The 18,403-nt window shown below is 42.4% G+C and overlaps 1 protein-coding gene across 1 annotated transcript in view; it reads right to left on the reverse strand.

The window, feature by feature from the left end:
* Positions 1-18,403, reverse strand: part of NOP14 (NOP14 nucleolar protein) — a 76,370-nt gene that overhangs the window by 11,790 nt on the left and 46,177 nt on the right. The window contains exons 15-16 of the mRNA XM_044417930.1: positions 8,443-8,590; positions 1,851-1,969 (exon numbers count right to left, since the gene is read on the reverse strand). Of these exons, the coding sequence (XP_044273865.1) occupies positions 1,851-1,969; positions 8,443-8,590 (267 nt within the window). The remainder of the gene's footprint in view (positions 1-1,850; positions 1,970-8,442; positions 8,591-18,403) is intronic.

Consider the following 18,403-nt stretch of genomic DNA (forward strand, 5'->3'; position numbering starts at 1 on the left):
TCATTAATTATATTGTTGTTGCATGGCAGACCCACCGCAACCCCATGGACAACATTCCTCCAGGCCTTCCTGTCCTCCATCATCCCCCGGAGTCCACTTAAGCTCACACCAACTACTTCAGTGACTCCATCTAGCCACCTCATTCTCTGCCATCCCCTTCTTCTTTTGCCATCTATTGTTCCCAGCATTAGACTCTTCCCCAGGGAGTCCTTCCTTTTCATTAGGTGGCCAAAGTATTTGAGTTTCATCTTCAGGATCTGGCCTTCTAAAGAACAGTCAGGACGGATCTCCTCTAGGACTGACTGGTTTGATTGCCTTGCGGTCCAAGGGACTCGCAGGAGTCTCCTCCAGCACCACAATTCAAAGGCCTCAGTCCTTCGGCGCTCAGCCTTCCTTATGGTCCAACTTTCACAGCCATACATTGCAACTGGGAAAACCATAGCCTTGACTATACGCACTTCTGTTGGCAGGGTAATGTCTCTAATTTTTAGTATGCTATCTAGATTTGCCATAGCTTTCCTCCCCAGGAGCAAGTGTCTTTTAATTTCTTGGCTGCAGTCCCCGTCTGTGGTGAGCCCAGGAAAATAAAATCTGTCACTACTTCCATTTCTTCCCCATCAATTTGCCAGGAAGTGAGAGGACCGGATGCCATGACCTTAGTTTTCTTAATGTTGAGTTTCAAGCCAACTTTTGCATGTTCCTCCTTCACCCACATCAAGAGGCTCTTTAGTTCCTCTTCACTCTGTGCCATTAAAGTGGTATCATCTGCATATCTGAGGTTGTTGATATTTCTCCCAGCAATCTTAATTCCAACTGATGATTCATCTAGCCCCGCCTTTCTCATGATGTGCTCTGCATATAAGTTAAACAGGCAGGCGACAGTAGACAGCCTTGCCAAACTCCTTTCTCAATTTTGAACCAATCAGTGCTTCCGCGTCCAGTTCTCACTGTTGCTTCTTGACGCACATATAGGTTTCTCAAGAGACAAATAAGATGGTTTGGCACTCCCATCTCTTTAAGAACTTGCCACAATTTGTTGTGATCCACACAACCAAAGGCTTTAGCATAGTGGTGAACAAATTCAGGAGTTTCAGGGGGCATTTTTAACCACTACCCCCACTCCCTTTGTGACACAGTCTGCTACATGAACTGAAAACAAGTTTTATGTATGTGTGTGTGTGTGATATAAATGACATCTGGACCACTACAGAACTCTAAAGGGTCAAATTTAGCAAAAGAACCTAATCTTGGTCTTTCTGGAGCATTTAATTTAAACAAAACACACACTCACATGTTGCAGGAGCCACACTACACTATAGGATGCCTCATTTTCACAGCAATTTTTCACAAGAAGCATATGTACTGTTGAGGGCATTTAGGAAAAGCACATCCTTCTGTAGCACTGCAAAGAACCAAGGCTACTCTTGCATAAGATGCTCTCTGTTTTCTTTCTGAAATTTGACAGTATTAATCTGCTCAGAAGTGGCAATGAGCTAGGAAATTTTCATCTAATTCTGCCACAAGATAAAGAAGTTCTTGGCTTTCCCCCAAAATTTAAAAATAAAAATGTGCATAGTACAAAGTCCCCTGCCTCTATTTTTTCTGATGCTAATTCCTCCTAAGAGCTTTTATATCTGCAAGTATTGTCCAATTCAAACCAAGAGAAAAAAGTTATAGTTGCTTTCTGGATTTCTGAAGCTTAGTTGGGGTTTGATATCAAGTTGAAGTTAGTCCAATCAATCAATCAGTCAATGAGACCTTTTCTGAAATGTCAAATTGAGGTCAGAGTCAAAGCAAGGGGTTGCTACATGATCTTCAAATATATGTCTACTAGAATTAGCCATACTCACACTTTCATTATTTTGGGTGTGAAAAGCTTCAAAGGCACTGGTTTTTTCTTTTCACATACCAAAGGATAGTAACATTGCTTTTGGACTTCCAGCTGCTTCAGCACACTGTCACACAATTCCTGAAAATGACAAGAAATGCCACTTCATAAAAACATTAGCACAAAAATAGTAATTTAAATGATTCTGTAACTGAAGTAGCTAAATACAATCTTAATTAAATTATATTTAGATGTCAGTGCTTTGCCCCTTTCTGGAATGTTTTAAAACTTAAATTAATTGAACTTAGCTTCCTAATTAGAGGAAATTTTAAAAACCAACATAATACTGATTTGAAAAGAGATTTTCAAATTATGGCAAGCCAGAAAGCTGCAAATCCATTAGTCTAAAATCTTTTCCTTTTTGACTGGTAGAAAGCAATATTATTAAGCATACAGAAGAACAAATCTTGCTAAGAAAGAATTAGCCTAGTTTCTGCAAAGGGAAATTCCTTCTAACTCACCTTTTGGACTGCTAAGGCCATTACCAAGCTTTTGGATGGGGAGATATGGTTGACATTACATACTTAAGACTTTCAAAAAATTTTGATGAAGTCACTCACAATAAAACTTTGTAAGACAACTTAAGAATCATGGGATAAGATACCTTTTAGAAATCAATAATTAGTTAAAGAACAAAGAAAATCAAAATAAGCAGGCAGTGAAGCTCTATATCTATATTATTAGTAAACAATATGCAAGGTGGTGAAAACCTAAACAGACTTTAAAGGGATTCAAAAGAGTATCTTCAAATTGTGTAAACAGATAACAAAAAAATGGTGCAACATAAGTATATTTGAAGTAATATGCACTGGACAAAACAGGTTTATTGTCATTTAAAAGGGTGATGATTCCTGATCCCCAATGTATTGGATAATTTTTAGTTGGTCTCTAGTATTCCATTCTTGAATGACAAGCTGGAGTGTATGGTAGCTCCAGGGATTTTGGATGATACAGATCATCTAGATCTATTTCATTCTAGTTTCAGGCCTAGTTATGTAATAGAGACTGCTCTGCTTATCTTGGTGGACAATCTATGAAAGAAATTGGACAGTGGGAGTGTGCTGTTCTTGTTCTTTTGCTGGCCTTCATCACTGCTTTCAATACCATCAGTCATGGTATCCTTCTGGATGACTATCTGAGATAATAGCTGAAAGACAATGTTAACTCTGCTTTATTTTATTTATTTAAAACTTTTCTAGTCCATCCCATTACCAAAGTCTCGGGACAGTTTAGCAATACAAAATGTAAAAATTTTAAAACACAGTGTCCTAAAATTCAACTAATAGTAAAACACCAATTAAAACAGTCAGGTCTTAAGACATTGGGAAAATATATAGGGTTTGGCCTTGTGCCAAAAAGAATAAAGTGACGGCACCAGGCAAATCTCTCTGGGGAGTGAATTCCACAATTGGGATGCCACCGCAGAGAAGGCCCTTCTCCAAGTAGTCACCCTCCTGATCTCCTTCAGGAAGGGCACCCGTAGAAGGGTGTCTGCCCAAGATCTTAAGGGGCAGGCAGACACATATGGAAGAAGACGCTCCTTCAGGTAACCAGGCCCTAAGCCGTTTAGGGCTTTATAGGTCATCACCAGCACCTTAAATTGGGCCCAGACTTGAATTGGCAGCCAGTGTAGGCGGAAAAGTACCGGTGTTATATGTTCATACCTGCTGGTCCCTGTTAACAACCTGGTGGCTCTATTCTGAACCAGTTGAAGTATCCAGACCATCTTCAAGGGCAGCCCCACACAGAGCATGTTACAGTAGTTTAATTGGGAAGTTACGAGGACATGGGTCACCAGTGTCAGGCACTGCCCATCCAGATAGGAGGAAAGCTGAAGGAAAGCGCTCCTTGCCACTGAGGATCCCTAAACCTACCAGCAGGACCTCTATCTTGTCTGGATTAAGCTTCAATTTATTGGCCCTCATCCACCCCTTCACCCTGGCTAGGCACCAGTTCAGGACCTCCACTTCCTCACCTGGACTAGATGTAAAAAAGAGGTAGTGCTGGGTGTCATCAGTATACTGATGACTCTGCAACCCAAACCTCCAGATGACTTCTCCCAGCGGTTTCATGTAGAAGTTAAAGAGCATGGGGGATAAAATGGAACCCTGCGGAACTCCATGGCAAAGCTGCCAAGGCGAAGAGTCACAATCCCCCAGCACCACCTTCTGGAATTGGGCAGCCAAGTAGGAGTTGAGTCACAGCAGAGCAGTGCCTCCAACCCCCAACTCAGCCAGTCTATCCAGAAGGGTACCATGGTCAATGGTACTGAAAGCTGCTGAGAGCTCCAGGAGAACCGACAGAGATGCAATCCCCCTGTCCCTCTCCCTGCACAGGTAATCATACAGGGGAATCAAGGCAGTTTCCATCCCATAACCTGGCCTAAAGCCAGACTGAAATGAGTTCAGATGGTCAGTTTCATCCAAGAAAGCCTGGAGTTGCCCGGTCATCACCCACTCGAACACCTTGCCCACGAATGGGATGTTGGCCACTGCTCTAAACTTAGAGCATCTCTGGGTCTAGGTTCGCCCTCTTCAGAATGGGCCTGATCACCACCTCCTTCAAGGGGGCGGGAACCTGACCCTCCCTCAGGGAGGCATTAACTCAGGAGGACCCAGGTATACATCCCATCCTTAGCTTCAGTGAGCAGCCAAGAAGGTCAAGGATTGAGTAAACAATTGGTAGGCAGGACAAATCCAAGCATCTTGTCCATGTACTCAGGCTGCAACAATTGAAACTCATCCAACAAAGATGGACCGGATGGCACTCTGGACACCTCTTTGTACAGGTACTACATCAACTGTGGAGTCCAGCTCGTGACAAATCTGAGCAAATTTATCCCTAAAGTGCTGGGCAAAGTCATCACAGCAAGCCACCAATGGTGTGATGAAGTCATTTTTTGGTCCAGAATGCAACAGACCCCACACCACCTGGAAAAGCTCAGCTGGATGGCGCTGTGAGAATGCAATGGAAGCGGAGAAGAATTTCTTCTTCACTGTCCTCACTGCCACAGCATAGGCCCAATAATGGGCTCTCAGTTGTGTTTGGTCAGATTCAGCAGATTTCCTTCACCTATGCTCTAGTCGTCTCCCAGCCTGCTTCATTGCCTGCAACTCAGGTGTATACCAAGGCGCCGTGTGGGCTCTGCTTGGCAGGGGAGGATGCTTGGGAGTGATCATGTCAATTGCCTGGGTTAATTCTCCATTCAACAAATCAACCAGGGTATCAACAAGAGCAAAAGTTTTATCAACTGGAAATCCCCCCAGAGCCCTCAGGAATCCATCCGGATCCATTAGACCCTTTTTAATAGGGTCTGCACCCTTTCAGAGGGAAAGCCTGCCCTAAGTCTAAACCTCACAAGGAGATGATCTGACCATGACAAAGGGATTAACGTCAAATCCCTTATTTCTAGATCACCATCTTCTTGCCCTGTCGAAAAGTCCAGGTCCAGAGTGTGGCCTCATTCATGTTTTGGGCTGGTGACATGTTCAGACAGCCCCATGGCTGTTATGGCAGCCATGAAGTCCTGAGCTGCCCCGGTCAGAACAGTCTCAGTATGGAAATTGAAGTCTACCAGGACCAACATCCTGGGAGCCTTCAACACCAGGTCTGAGACAATCCCACCAGCACCGGCAGGGAGGCTGTTGGGCAGAAGGGTCATTCAACACCAAGTGCAAACACTCAAGGCCCTGCCTTCAAGGGACCAGAAGCCTTGTGAGGGAGATGGTATCTTTAAGAATTTGGGTGATGCCTCCTCCCCTTCCCTCTAGGCAAGGTTGGTGCTGCATCAAATATCTGGACAGGCACAGCTGGGAAAGCACCCTGCCTCTCCCACCCAGGTCTCTGTGATACATGCCAGGTCGGCCCCCTCATCCACAATTAAATCGTGATGAGGGATGATTTGTTTAGGACTGACCTGGCATTCAACAGCAGCCCCACCAATCCTGAGGGCCAGTTGATATCACAGTCTGGTACCTTCCAGCTGGGGGAAAAACTAGAAGAGGGGACAGGTATTATCCATCTGCCCTCCCTTCTTCTGCAACGACCTGTTAAACCCCAATGCCATACCTTCCCTTCCTATAACCACTCCTACAGGGGCACCCCACTGCTCCCCAGGAACCCCCATGACCAATTAAAATGCAATAAATATAAAAATATAAAATAGGAGGCTGTGCAAATTTAAAATGGAGCCTAATGCAAGAATTATCTCTGACTCCACTTAGAAAAACCCCACCAATAAATACAATTAAGACCAGCGGTCCTACCCAACGCCTCCTGGTTCCATCTACCATAATTTCTGGCCCAATCCAACTCTGACTGGCCGTGAATGGCCCTAAACGGCAATGCCTTTCAGCCGCCAGCCCATGGCTGCAGCCAGCCAGATAAGGGCCTGCCCCCGCCCCCAGTGTCCACTCTCAAAAACCCAGGAGCGGTGAGTGTGCAGGTGTAGAATTGAGGGGAGCCAAAGCAGCAGCACCAGGGGGAGGAGAAGGGCACAGCCCTGGTCCCTCAGTGTCTGTGGCAGTGATGGCAGCAGCGTCCTGGGGGCCTTCTGCAGTGCTGCCTGGTATTGGCTGAGGCAATTAGCAGTTCCGTTTGTAAGGCGATTTCAGAAGGTGGTGCTAGGCGATCCCTGTTTGACACCATAGTCTGTGATGTCCCTAAAGGTTCCTTCTGTCACCCATACTATTTTTCATATATGCAAAGCTGCTAGGAAAGACCAGAGTTTGAGGGATTAGTGCCACCAATATGCTGATAATACCCAGCTGTCTCTTCCTCTCTCATTTTCATCCAAATCTAAGGAAGCTGATCTGGTTCTAAAGGGTGCCCTGTGAGAGTTCAATAAGAACAAACAAACGGAAGCTTAATTAAAGAAATAGTGATTCTTGATCAGTAAAAAGGTAAATCAGGGAATAGGAATTCAACCTGTGCCAGATATGGCTAGTCTCCATTTGAAGACACAGGGTGACAGTTTGGTTATACTCCTGGATTCTGCCTTGAACCTTGATGCCCAGGTTTTGTTGATGGTAAAGAGAGTTTTGTGCAAATGAGGCTAGTGAACTATCTGTGAACTAGCCACAGTCACACATCTGAATTATATTGAGTTTGGTCTACTGTAGCAATGCTGTATATGAGGCAATCTTTGAATGCAGTTTAGAAACTTCTGTTGGCCTTGAATGCTATGGTCTAGTTACTGGGAACACTTGACTTCTTTGTTACAAAAGTTTCACTAGCTACTGTTCTTTGGCAGAATCAAAATGCTCATTATGACTTATAAAGCCCTATAGAGCTTGGGACCAGACTACATAAAAGACTACATTCTCCCCTACAAGCCTGCCTGGCAATGTGAAAACTGCTTTCTTAGCAGCTACTTCCAGACTGTGGAACTTCCTACTGAAGGAGATTAGGTTTGCTCCCTCTTAATATCCTTTGGCTGATAGGCAAATACCTTTTTGTCAAACAGGCCCTTTGGTATATAAGCAGGATGTAGTTTGTATTCTGTTTCTGTTGTGTATTCAATTGTTTTAATGTTTTTGTTTTCATTATTGATTTAATCCAGTTTTATTTGTGATTGCAATCCTCCTTAAGTGCTATTTTTCTTTGTAGTCAGGCAACCTACAAATCAAATAAATAACTTCATCATTAGCTGCATGTGTCTGAATTAGTCATGACTACCTCAAATAAGATCTTGGGATAGTGGTGAAAAAATAAGGATGTCAACTAGATACGCAGTGTTGATGAAAAGGTAAATTTCATGCTAGGAATTACTAAGAAAGACTGAAAATAAAAGAGCCAGTACTGTACTGTTTTTAAATGACTCTACTGAGCAATGCATCTGGGTATTCTATCTTAAAAAGAATATCATGAAGGTTGCAAATATTGATGAAGACAGTATGGCCAACAGGATGGAACTTGTGTCTAAAGCTTCAAATACTTTTTAGTTTTTGGGAAGGCTAAGTAAGAGGGATCATAGTAGAGGTTTATAAAAATCACACATGGTGCTAAGAAAGACATCCTCATATAATACTAAAATTTGTAGTCAACAAGGTTAATGGTCAGGACTCAGGACAGGAATAAAAATCCTTCACATAACTTAATATGTGAAGTCACTGCTGTATGATGCTGTGATGGCCACTAATTTTGTTTAAAGCAGATTAGGCAAATTCATGGAGGTGTATCAGCCAACAAGGTATTGGCTACAATAGCTATATAGGCTATAGGTTCAGAAGCAGTATGATACTGCATACCAGTTGCTGCTCCTGGTGCTACTGCCTTCATAAATGGCAGGCAAGCTTCAGAGAAGCATTTGGTTGATCACTGTAGAAAACAGGATTAGAGTGATCTTACTCTTTAGTCTGAGTAATGTGGATGTTTGGATACAGGGTTGGTAACAGGTTGGTAACCTGGTTTTAAAAAATTCTGTCAGTTTGTCTTTTTATACAGTTGAGTTTTTTTAATGACTAGCTAAGAAAAGGATATAAGGAACCCATGTAGGAAGCTTCACAGTATGTTTTCACAGACGTCATCTCAGTAAGATTGCAGCAACTCTTTACCTGCAGTTTTGTAGGATATGTCATCAAAGGCAAGTGTGTAGTAAGGAGTTTTTGGATGGGTCGTACAATTTCTTGGAAGGATGGCAGCGATCCATACAGTACTGCACATCTTAAAACTAGATCCAGGCCTAGGCTCAGACATGATAACCTGCAAAACAATCATTAATAGCCAAATGAGAAGCATAACCACAACCATTTTAGATGCAGGATTAATTTCTGAGAAAAGTCAAGGAAAACTTGCAAGGAGAAACATCCCAAAGTGAAGTACTGTCTTCCAGTGCACAGTGTTAGGAGCTACTGAGGGGATCTTCTACTGTGGGGATGTTCAAGGGAAGAGGATTTCCCCAACATACTGCATGTCTTAAAACTGACAGGGAGAGGTAAAGGAACACATTTCTGGGTAGTATCAAACTGTGGTGCGGTGCTAGTTATGCTTCAAATGTTCTGGTTTGTGTTAGTATAACTTCCTTAGTTTTAGGCCACTGTTGGGATACTCCCCCACTGCATCATCATCCCATTTCTATTATGTTTTTCCCTGTGCTGCTTTTTCTTCAAGGAGCCGTGGGCAGCATACACAGTTCCACTCTTTTTATCCTAACAAGTCTGTGAGTTCAGTTAGGCTGAAAGGTAATGAGCCACCATCCAAGGTCATGCAATGAGCTTCAGAACAGTGAGTCTAGTCATTTAGGAATCTGACACCCAAACCGCATGATAGTATTAGGTTTGCTTGCTTTCTTACTATATTCAACTTCACTGCTCTGGGCCTTGAGAACCCTGCTCTGTCTATATCTCCGGAAAAACACAACAGTCAACCTGACCACAGGTAGAGAGTAAGTACTTGTTTCAACTGAGATAATCAAATATTGATGACAAAATTCCTCAGAACTGGGTGGCAACTCATTGTCCTCCAGATGTTTTGCCATACAATTTCCATCAGCCCTACGGGGCATAGCCAATGCCCACCCCTGCTCTAATCAGTCCCTTGAAGCGTTGTCTTTCAGTATTCATGTTCTGTTCTTCAAGAGATTTCCTCACTCACAATACTGAGGCTAGGCTGCCTAAGGGATTTACCCAACATTATGTAAAAACTCATATGGCAAGCTCCAAGATGATGAACAGTTTGCCTTTGCTTCTCTCTCTGCCTATATTGCTCTCTCTCTTTGAAACATTTATCTTTTGGAGCTATTAATTCTGGTTATATGGAGCCTTTTAGCAGCCTTTTTGAGTTAGCTGTTTCCTCTTCGGAAGATTGAGTGAGTGGAAAAGAATGATCTTTTATGAACTCCCAGGAATTCCAGCATCTTTAAGGAAACTAGAGCGAGAGGAGTAACTAACATAATTAAACCAGTAAGCAACAGTTTATTCCTTCATATTAATATATGGGAAATAAAAGATGTAACCATACTGGGCGTGGGTTTTTCTGATGACAAAATCTGCTAAACATTTCAAAGCAGATGAATTTGATCTAAGGACAACATCAGAGACTTCGTTACAGTTTCCAGGAGTAATAGATAAGCAGCCTTGCAGCTAGATGATTCTCTCCTTAGAGAAGCTAGATATGCCAAGCTGATAGCCCAACATCATTGAGTGGAATATCAACTCATGTTGACCTGGTACCTTTAAGGGATAAACTGACACTCTTGGAAGAGGAGGAGAGATCAACACAGGAACCCAACAAATCAATGTTATCTGGGTTTTCCAGAGATGTCTGTGCAGTTAGTTTTCCCTTTTACATCAAGCACAAATCAGATATCATTAACTAAAGAATTCAAAGAAGAGTGAGCCTTGGAAGGGCAGCAAGGAAGGAACTAGAAAAGAGAATCAAATGTAAGGATGTTTCACTGAAGACAAAGTCTAAGATATTTCACACATTATATTCCCAATCACTACATGAAAAAGTGAAAGCCGGACAGAGAAGAAAGCTGACAGGAAGAAAATTGATGTATTTGAAGAATGGTGCTGAAGGAGAGTTTTGTGAATACCTTGGATTGACAGAAAGATAAACAAATGGGTCTTAGATCAAATCAAGCTAGAACACTCCCTAGAAAAAATGACAAAACTGTCAATGTCATAATTTGGAACATCATGAGAAGATGCAATTCACTAGAAAAGACAATCATGGTAAGGAGAGTTGAAGGCAAAAGAAAAAGGAAGACCAAACAAGAGATGGATTAATTCCATCAAGGAATCCACATCCTTGAATTTAGAACAGCTAAACAGAATTGTCATGGATAGGCCATTTTGGAGGACTTTCATTCATAGTGTCACTGTAGTTGTAAGTTGGTGATGACTCAATGGCATGTGACAACAACAAGCTATATGACATAGATCCTGTTGCCAGTAAGACCTTAGATTTAACAAGATGTTAGAAAGGATAATTATATAAATGAATCAACCTCTGTTGGACAATCAAGGAAGGATCTGAATGGAAGAAATGTTGGAACAATGCCAAGAAATGAACATGATACAATCTGAAGGGTGCTATGGATGATCTGTTACCAGTAGAGGAACTGAGTCCTCTGTTTCCCCCACTTAGAATTCTAAGCTTATCTTCCTTGACAGTCTCTTAAATTATAAGGCCAGTCTGGTCTGATCAGCTGAACAAGAGCCCACTAATTTTCTGTAGGAACAGTAGAGTACGAAAAGCCTAATTCAGTGGAATTTGTGATCTCACCAGATTGCAGAGACGAATGAGCAACTGATTCTTCATTTTGGAAAATTATCGACCACCAAGATAAAATGACCAGTTGGAATTAAGATTGCTGGGAGAAATATCAACAACCTCAAATATGCAGATGATACCACTCTCATGGCAGAAAGTGAAGAGGAACTAAAGAGCCTCTTGACGCGGGTGAAGGAGGAGAGCGCAAAAGTTGGCTTGAAACTCAACATTAAGAAAACTAAGATCATGGCATCTGGTCCTCTCATTTCCTGGCAAAAAGATGGAGAAGAAATGGAAGTAGTGACAGATTTTATTTTCCTGGGTTCACCACAGACAGGAACTGCAGCCAAGAAATTAAAAGACGCTTGCTCCTGGGGAGGAAAGCTATGGCAAATCTAGACAGCATACTAAAAAGCAGAGACATCACCCTGCCAACAAAAGTGTGTATGGTCAAGGCTATGGTTTTCCCAGTTGCAATGTATGGCTGTGAAAGTTGGACCATAAGGAAGGATGAGCGCCGAAGAACTGAGGCCTTTGAATTGTGGTGCTGGTGAAGACTCCTGCGAGTCCCTTGGACAGCAAGGCGATCAAACTGGTCAGTCCTAGAGGAGATCAACCCTGACTGCTCTTTAGAAGGCCAGAGCCTGAAGATGAAACTCACATACTTTGGCCACCTAATGAGAAGGAAGGACTCCCTGGAGAAGAGCCTAATGCTGGGAACAATAGATGGCAAAAGAAGAAGGGGACAGCAGAGAATGAGGTGGCTAGATGGAGTCACTGAAGCACAGATGGTGTGAGTTTGAGTGGACTCCGGGGGAAGGTGGAGGACAGGAAGGCCTGGAGGAATGTTGTCCATGGGGTTGCAATGGGTCGGACACGACTTCGTGACTAACAACAACAACAAAGATAAAATGTGGTGATTCTTTCATAGTTTGATTAGATGAATTTGAAAGCAGATGATAAAGGTACTGGTTGGCTAAAGTTTTCAAGATATTTCACAATAAAGATTTATACACAGGAGAGCATATTTGCCTAGAAGGGAGGGAGGTGTCTGATGATCATGCTGCCTTGTAACTTCTCAGCAAAGTACAGTAGAACAATGAAAATGGTACCACATGGAAGTGCATAAATTTATCTTCACTTTGGGACTAAAGAGTATTACCTAACTGTAATTTATTGTTCTTTTATTGCAAGGAACATTTGTCTTGGTCTGATCAACGCACCATACGCTTACATCTGGTGGCTTGTGAAAAAGTCATTGCCTAACATTTCCAAGGAACAGTTGTGTGATTTTTTTCCCTCAGAAGCCAAGATGCCTCAAAACTGTGTAAACAATGCAGATACTTCTGCTACATTTGAGGTGAGGTTAAATTTGCATCTCAAAAGTGTAGTATGATGGCAGTGGTAAAAAAGTCATACCACCTATACTTTGGATGTAAAATAGGGGATCAGGGCAAGATTTGGGCCCCTCATTATTGTTGCATTACATGTGCAACTTATCTGCATCATTGGCTAAACAAGAAGAAAAAGTCCATGCCCTTTGCAGTCCCAATCGCCTGGAGGGAACCCACCAATCATAATAGTGACTGCTATTTTTGCATGGTTCCCCATTTGCAAAAGGGATCTCAAGAAAGAAGTGTACCGTGGAATAGCCAAACATTCCATCCGCACTGCGTCCTGTACTCCATGGTGCGGATTTGCCAATTCCAGATCCACCATAATCCTACTCTCTAGACTCAGATGATGATAAAGACGATGAGCAGGATGCAGCTGATCTGGGGCCCTCAATGTCAGTGGACCCAAACTTTAGTCCATTGTACGCTCCTCTTGAACCACATCTAATTTCACAGAGTGAAATTATCGACCTGGTCAGGGAATTGTCTAAGAATAAGACTGCAGGTGGCGCAGTGGTTTAAACCGCTGTGCTGCTGGACTGGTAGATCGAAAGTTTGCCGGTTTGAATCTGCACAACGGGGTGAGTTCCCATTGCTCCATCCCAGCTCCTGCCAACCTTGCAGTTCGAAAGCATGCAAATGCAAGTAGATAAAAAGGTACCACTTTGGTGGGCAGGTAACAGCGTTCCGTGCACTTCAGTGTTTAGTCATGCTGGCCACATGACCACGGAGACTGTCTGCGGACTAACGCTGGCTCCCTCGACTAGGAAGTGGAGATGAGCACCGCCCCCTAGAGTCAGGCATGACTGGACTTAATGTCAAGGGGAAACTTCTACCTTTAAGAGTAAGACAGAGCTACTGTGCTCCAGAGCTTCTAAGTTTCCATGGAAAAAACATAAAATATGTTACATGAAAAACCATTAAAAGAATGGAAAGTTATGTTATTGGTATCAAATAAAAATATTAATTTATAGTGATTGGTGTGGCACCATTCTCATTGCTATATCACATTTTGCAGAAAAGTTATGGAGCATAATCGCACATCCCCTTCATAATTTTGAATTATTTTGATGCAATTTTGACCTGAACCTGTATCTTGGAAACTGGAGCCAATTAATACCCAGGACTTAATTTTCCTTTATTAGTGACCCAATTCTGGTAAAATTCAGGTACTTTCATTTCTAGGGCTTTCTCATTGTAGACCAGTGTTACTACTTCAAGACCCAGGCTGCATAAAGGTATCTCCTGGAATACTGCTGAGTAGCAGAATAAATTGTGGAGGATAGCTATGAACAATATTTGAACAATTTTAATAACTTTTTGCAGGAGACTAGATATCAGTATTTTGTTTACTCAATTTGCAGGTGTTCTATTGCTGTCTATTATCAGTGATTAAATATGGTTTTCATGAGAGATCAAGTGGAAGGTGGACTTCCAGGGAAGATGATGGCTTGCTAAAAAGCACTCGAGGAGTGCTTGTTGGGTGCTCTATGTCTTATCTTGCTGAGGATGTTTCAGAACGAAATCATCAGTGTGAAGGGACTGTTATCTCTTCCATCTCTCTGATTTGGGAACTGCATTGATAGGTGAACTCTCAAACTCAATTAATGAGTCTGGTGGCTTGGATTACATCAAGACAACAAGGTAAGGTAGACACGTTGAATCTTAAAACTTCCTCCTCACTTTTACTTTCTCTTATCTTTTTAAAACAAGGAACTAATAATTATATATCTTCTGAAAAATGTGACCTTGGGAAGTAAGAAGCAAGTTTTCATTTACTTCATACAAAGACTATCTTGATGGGAAGTTTACTATTATTCAGCTGACTATATTTGAACTTAAAACAACTTACAGTCTTTAATCAGATGTGCTTGGGAGTCAGAATTATGAATACTCAAAGGAAGTGATGATGACAACCAGAAACTGTTGATATGTAATAAGAGGGGGCTGCTTTTTGCTGTTTAAGGATGCCATTTTCCTCCCTCTTTCAGAACACAATTGTGAAAAATCTTAGAAAGAAACTATGGATATGTGCTCTTCCAAAGTTAGTTCGTGGATGGCATTGAGAAGATTCATATTTCTAATACTGGAAGGAACTTTTGTTAGTATAGAGCAAAGGGAGAACCAGGAGCATTTTTTCCTATGAATTAAGTGGGGGGAGGATTTTAATGACATCAGATGGTTTCCTGAAATATAATATTGGTGCCATCTACTGACTTAGGGGAAGACTGCAAGAATTCTGGAAAGGAGTAAAAAGAAGAGTGGAAGAATCCTCCCCCACCTTTTTGTGTTTTGCCTAGCTTGTAGTTTAGACCTGCAAGAACTGTGTAGTATCTTTGGGAAAAATAACTTTTATAAGATTATTTTTCTTAATAAATTGAAAAAATCTAATAATGAAATTACAATAGCTAACTATTAAATTTGTTTAAATAGCTAAATTTGTTAATTATATATAATTAACAAATTTGACATCACTAATAAATTAACATATTAATACATTATTTCTTCATCTTCATTCTCTCCTTTCTTGACAGAATTCTTGATCTCCCCCATTCCCTCTTTAAATGTAAGAATAGTAATGACTTGATGCTGAAATAAGAGATTGCCTATAGATTTAATAATTTTGAATAGCCAATGAAAAATTTGTATGAAACAGGACAAAATATAATATGGCAGCAGCGTGACCAAAGGAAAGGAAAGGAAGAAGAGTGGAATAAGATACTATTGTAGACTCCCATTTACAATAGAAGCTACATTGTCAAAGGGGAAAATAAGAATTATAATAATAGAGCAAGCTAAGCAATTGGTAGAAGAATTGACAACAGAAACTTAATCCAAAGACTCTGGGGAAAAATAGAAAACAGATAAAGAGGAAGAGATATCATAGCAGGTGACAGTCTCAGAATAAAACAAATGAAATTAGGATCTTGTCAATAAATATTAGTGTTTTAAATTCCCCTTCTAAATAAACTAGAACATTTAACTTTCTGAAAAAAGTCAAAATGCTTACTTAATATATATCCAAGAAACTCAGGTAAAGAAAAAAAACATGCTCATATAGTAAATAATAAGAAATTGTGCAAAATTTATGATGCTTTAGCAGATGCTAAAACGAAAGGAGTTGCCATCTATATTAACAACTGAGAACTAAATGTTACAGAAGATTTTTAAAAAGTTAGAAGATTTATTATCCTTAAGACTTTTGTATGGTAATTATGTACATTGGCAACAATATATGCCCTGAATAATAAAAAACAAAAAATATGATTTTGTTTCAATCTCTATTGTTTTTCCAAGGAGAGATACTGAGCTTTGGAGACACAAGTGGAGTAACAGACTCAAATAAGGACAAGGACAAAAACAAGGACAAGTTAAAAGAGGCAAACTTCCTAGAAGTGTTTTTAACCATATGGAGATGTTATAATTGGAAGATGCATGGAAAATTAAAAACCCATAAGTTACAGATTATACCTTTTTCCCGACAGACTGTCAGCATCCAGGGTGTGGGCAGCTGAGTATCAGGTGAGGGCAGCAGGACCCAGACAACCGGCACAATATACAGGCCCCTTCCAAATTGTAGTCAGACAGTCCAGGGATCAAGGTGGGTAACAGAAGTGCAAGGCAGGCCAATCCAAATAGAGTAGACCAGTCAATGCCAGTCAGGAGTCAAAAGCCAGAGAGATAAGTCAAGGAGAAGTAGATACTTCTCCAGTTGATAAAGTTGGCACTCCTGTTGATGCTCTGGTTGAACTGTGGAATGGGGAAATGGCCAGAGCAATTGACACGATCGCTCCCATGTGTCCTCTCCTGCCAGGCAGATCCTGTCCATCCCCATGGTACACATCTGAATTACGGGCAATGAAGCGGGTTGGGAGACGTCTACAGCGTAGGTGAAGGAAATCATGGGATGAATCTGACCGAACACGCCTACGAGCTCACTTTCGAGCCTATGCTGTGGCGGTGAGGGTGGCGAAGAAGAAATTCTTCTCCACTTCCATTGCCTCCTCACAGTGCCATCCAGCAGAGCTCTTTCGAGTGGTATATGGGCTGATACACCCTGGCCATAAGAAAGACCCCGTACCACCTTTGATGGCCCACTGTGACAACTTTGCCCAGCACTTTAAGGAGAAAATCGATCAGATTCGTCATGAGCTGGACTCCACAAGTGATTCAGATCCTTTAGGGGAGGTGCAAATGATTCCGTCTGGTCAGATATTAATGGATGAATTTCAGTTATTGCGGCCTGATGATGTGGACAAGGTGCTTGGACAAGTACGTTCCACCACCTGCTTACTTGACCCTTGCCCATCTTGGCTGTTGACCAAAGCCAAGCACGGGATTGGTGCCTGGATCCAGGAGGTTATCAACGCCTCTCTGAGAGACGGCCGGGTGCCCGCTCCTTTAAAGGAGGCGGTAATCAGGCCTGTCCTGAAGAAGGCATCCCTGGATCCAGAGATGGCCACCAATTATAGACCAGTGGCCAACATCCCGTTTTTGGGCAAGGTGTTGGAACAGGTGGTGGTGGGACAACTCCAAGCACTCTTGGATGAAACTGTTTATCTGGTCCCATTTCAGTCCAGTTTCAGACCCGGGTATGGTACTGAATCTGCCTTGGTCGCTCTGTATGATGACCTGTGCAGGGAGAGAGACAGGGGGAGTACGTCCCTGTTGGTTCTCCTGGACCTCTCAGTGGCTTTCGATACCATCAACCATGGTATCCTTCTGGATAGGCTGGCGGGATTGGGAGTAGGGGGAACTGCTTGGCAGTGGTTCCGTTCCTATCTCGACGGCCGATTCCAGAAGATGGTGCTGGGGGACTTTGACTCTGCGCCATGGCAGTTATGCCATGGAGTATTGCAGGGTTCCATTTTGTCCCCCTTGCTATTTAATATCTACATGAAACCGCTGGGAGAGGTCATCAGGAGGTTTGGGCTGCGGAGACATCAGTATGCTGATAACACCCAGCTCTACCTCTCTTTTTCAACAGATCCAGGTGAGGCAATGGCTGTACTGAACCGATGCCTGGTCGAGGTAATGGGCTGGATGAGGGCCAATAAACTGAAACTCAATCCAGATAAGATGGAAGTCCTTGGGAAGGTGACTTGGGCCTTGCCCTGGACGGGGTTGCACTCCCTCTAAAGGACAGGGTCCACAGCTTGGGAGTGCTCCTTGACCTGGAGCTGTCCTTGGAAGCTCAAGTGACTGCAGTGGTGAGGAGTGCTTTCCTTCAGCTTCGGCTAATCCATCAGCTGCATCCCTACCTGGAGGAAGATTGCCTAGCGACAGTGACACATGCATTGGTTACTTCCCGGCTGGATTTCTGCAATGCGCTGTATGTGGGGCTGCCCTTGAAGACAGTCCGGATACTTCAGATGGTGCAAAATAGAGCTGCCAGGTTGCTGACGGGGACTGGGCGTTACTCTCATATAACTCCAGTCCTCTACCAGCTTCACTGGCTTCCCATCGAAGTCCGGGCTCAATTCAAGGTGCTGGTCATTACCTATAAAGCCCTAAGCAGCTTGGGACCTGGATACCTAAAGGAACGCCTTCTTCCATATTTGCCCTCCTACCCCCTGAGATCAGCAGCAGAGGCCCTCCTCCGGGAAAGATATTAGGAGGCAAAGTACCCGGAGGAGGGCTTTCTCTGCGGTGGCGCCCCGCCTATGGAATGCGCTCTCCAGAGAGGTCTGCCTGGCACCGTTGTTGTATGTTTTTCGGCACCAGGTTAAGACCTTTTTATTTCAGCAATATTTTAATAAGTTTTAAGATCATGACTTGTATGTTTTTATTGCAGCCAGTGTGGGTTGATAATTTTATCTATGTTATATTTTATTGTATTTTATCTATGTGAGCCATCCTGAGGCTTTTGCGACAGGATGACATAAATACTTTAAATAAAATAATA

Source organism: Varanus komodoensis, unplaced genomic scaffold, assembly GCF_004798865.1.
Source record: "Varanus komodoensis strain SLA01 unplaced genomic scaffold, ASM479886v1 scaffold9, whole genome shotgun sequence".
Lineage (NCBI taxonomy): Eukaryota > Metazoa > Chordata > Lepidosauria > Squamata > Varanidae > Varanus > Varanus komodoensis.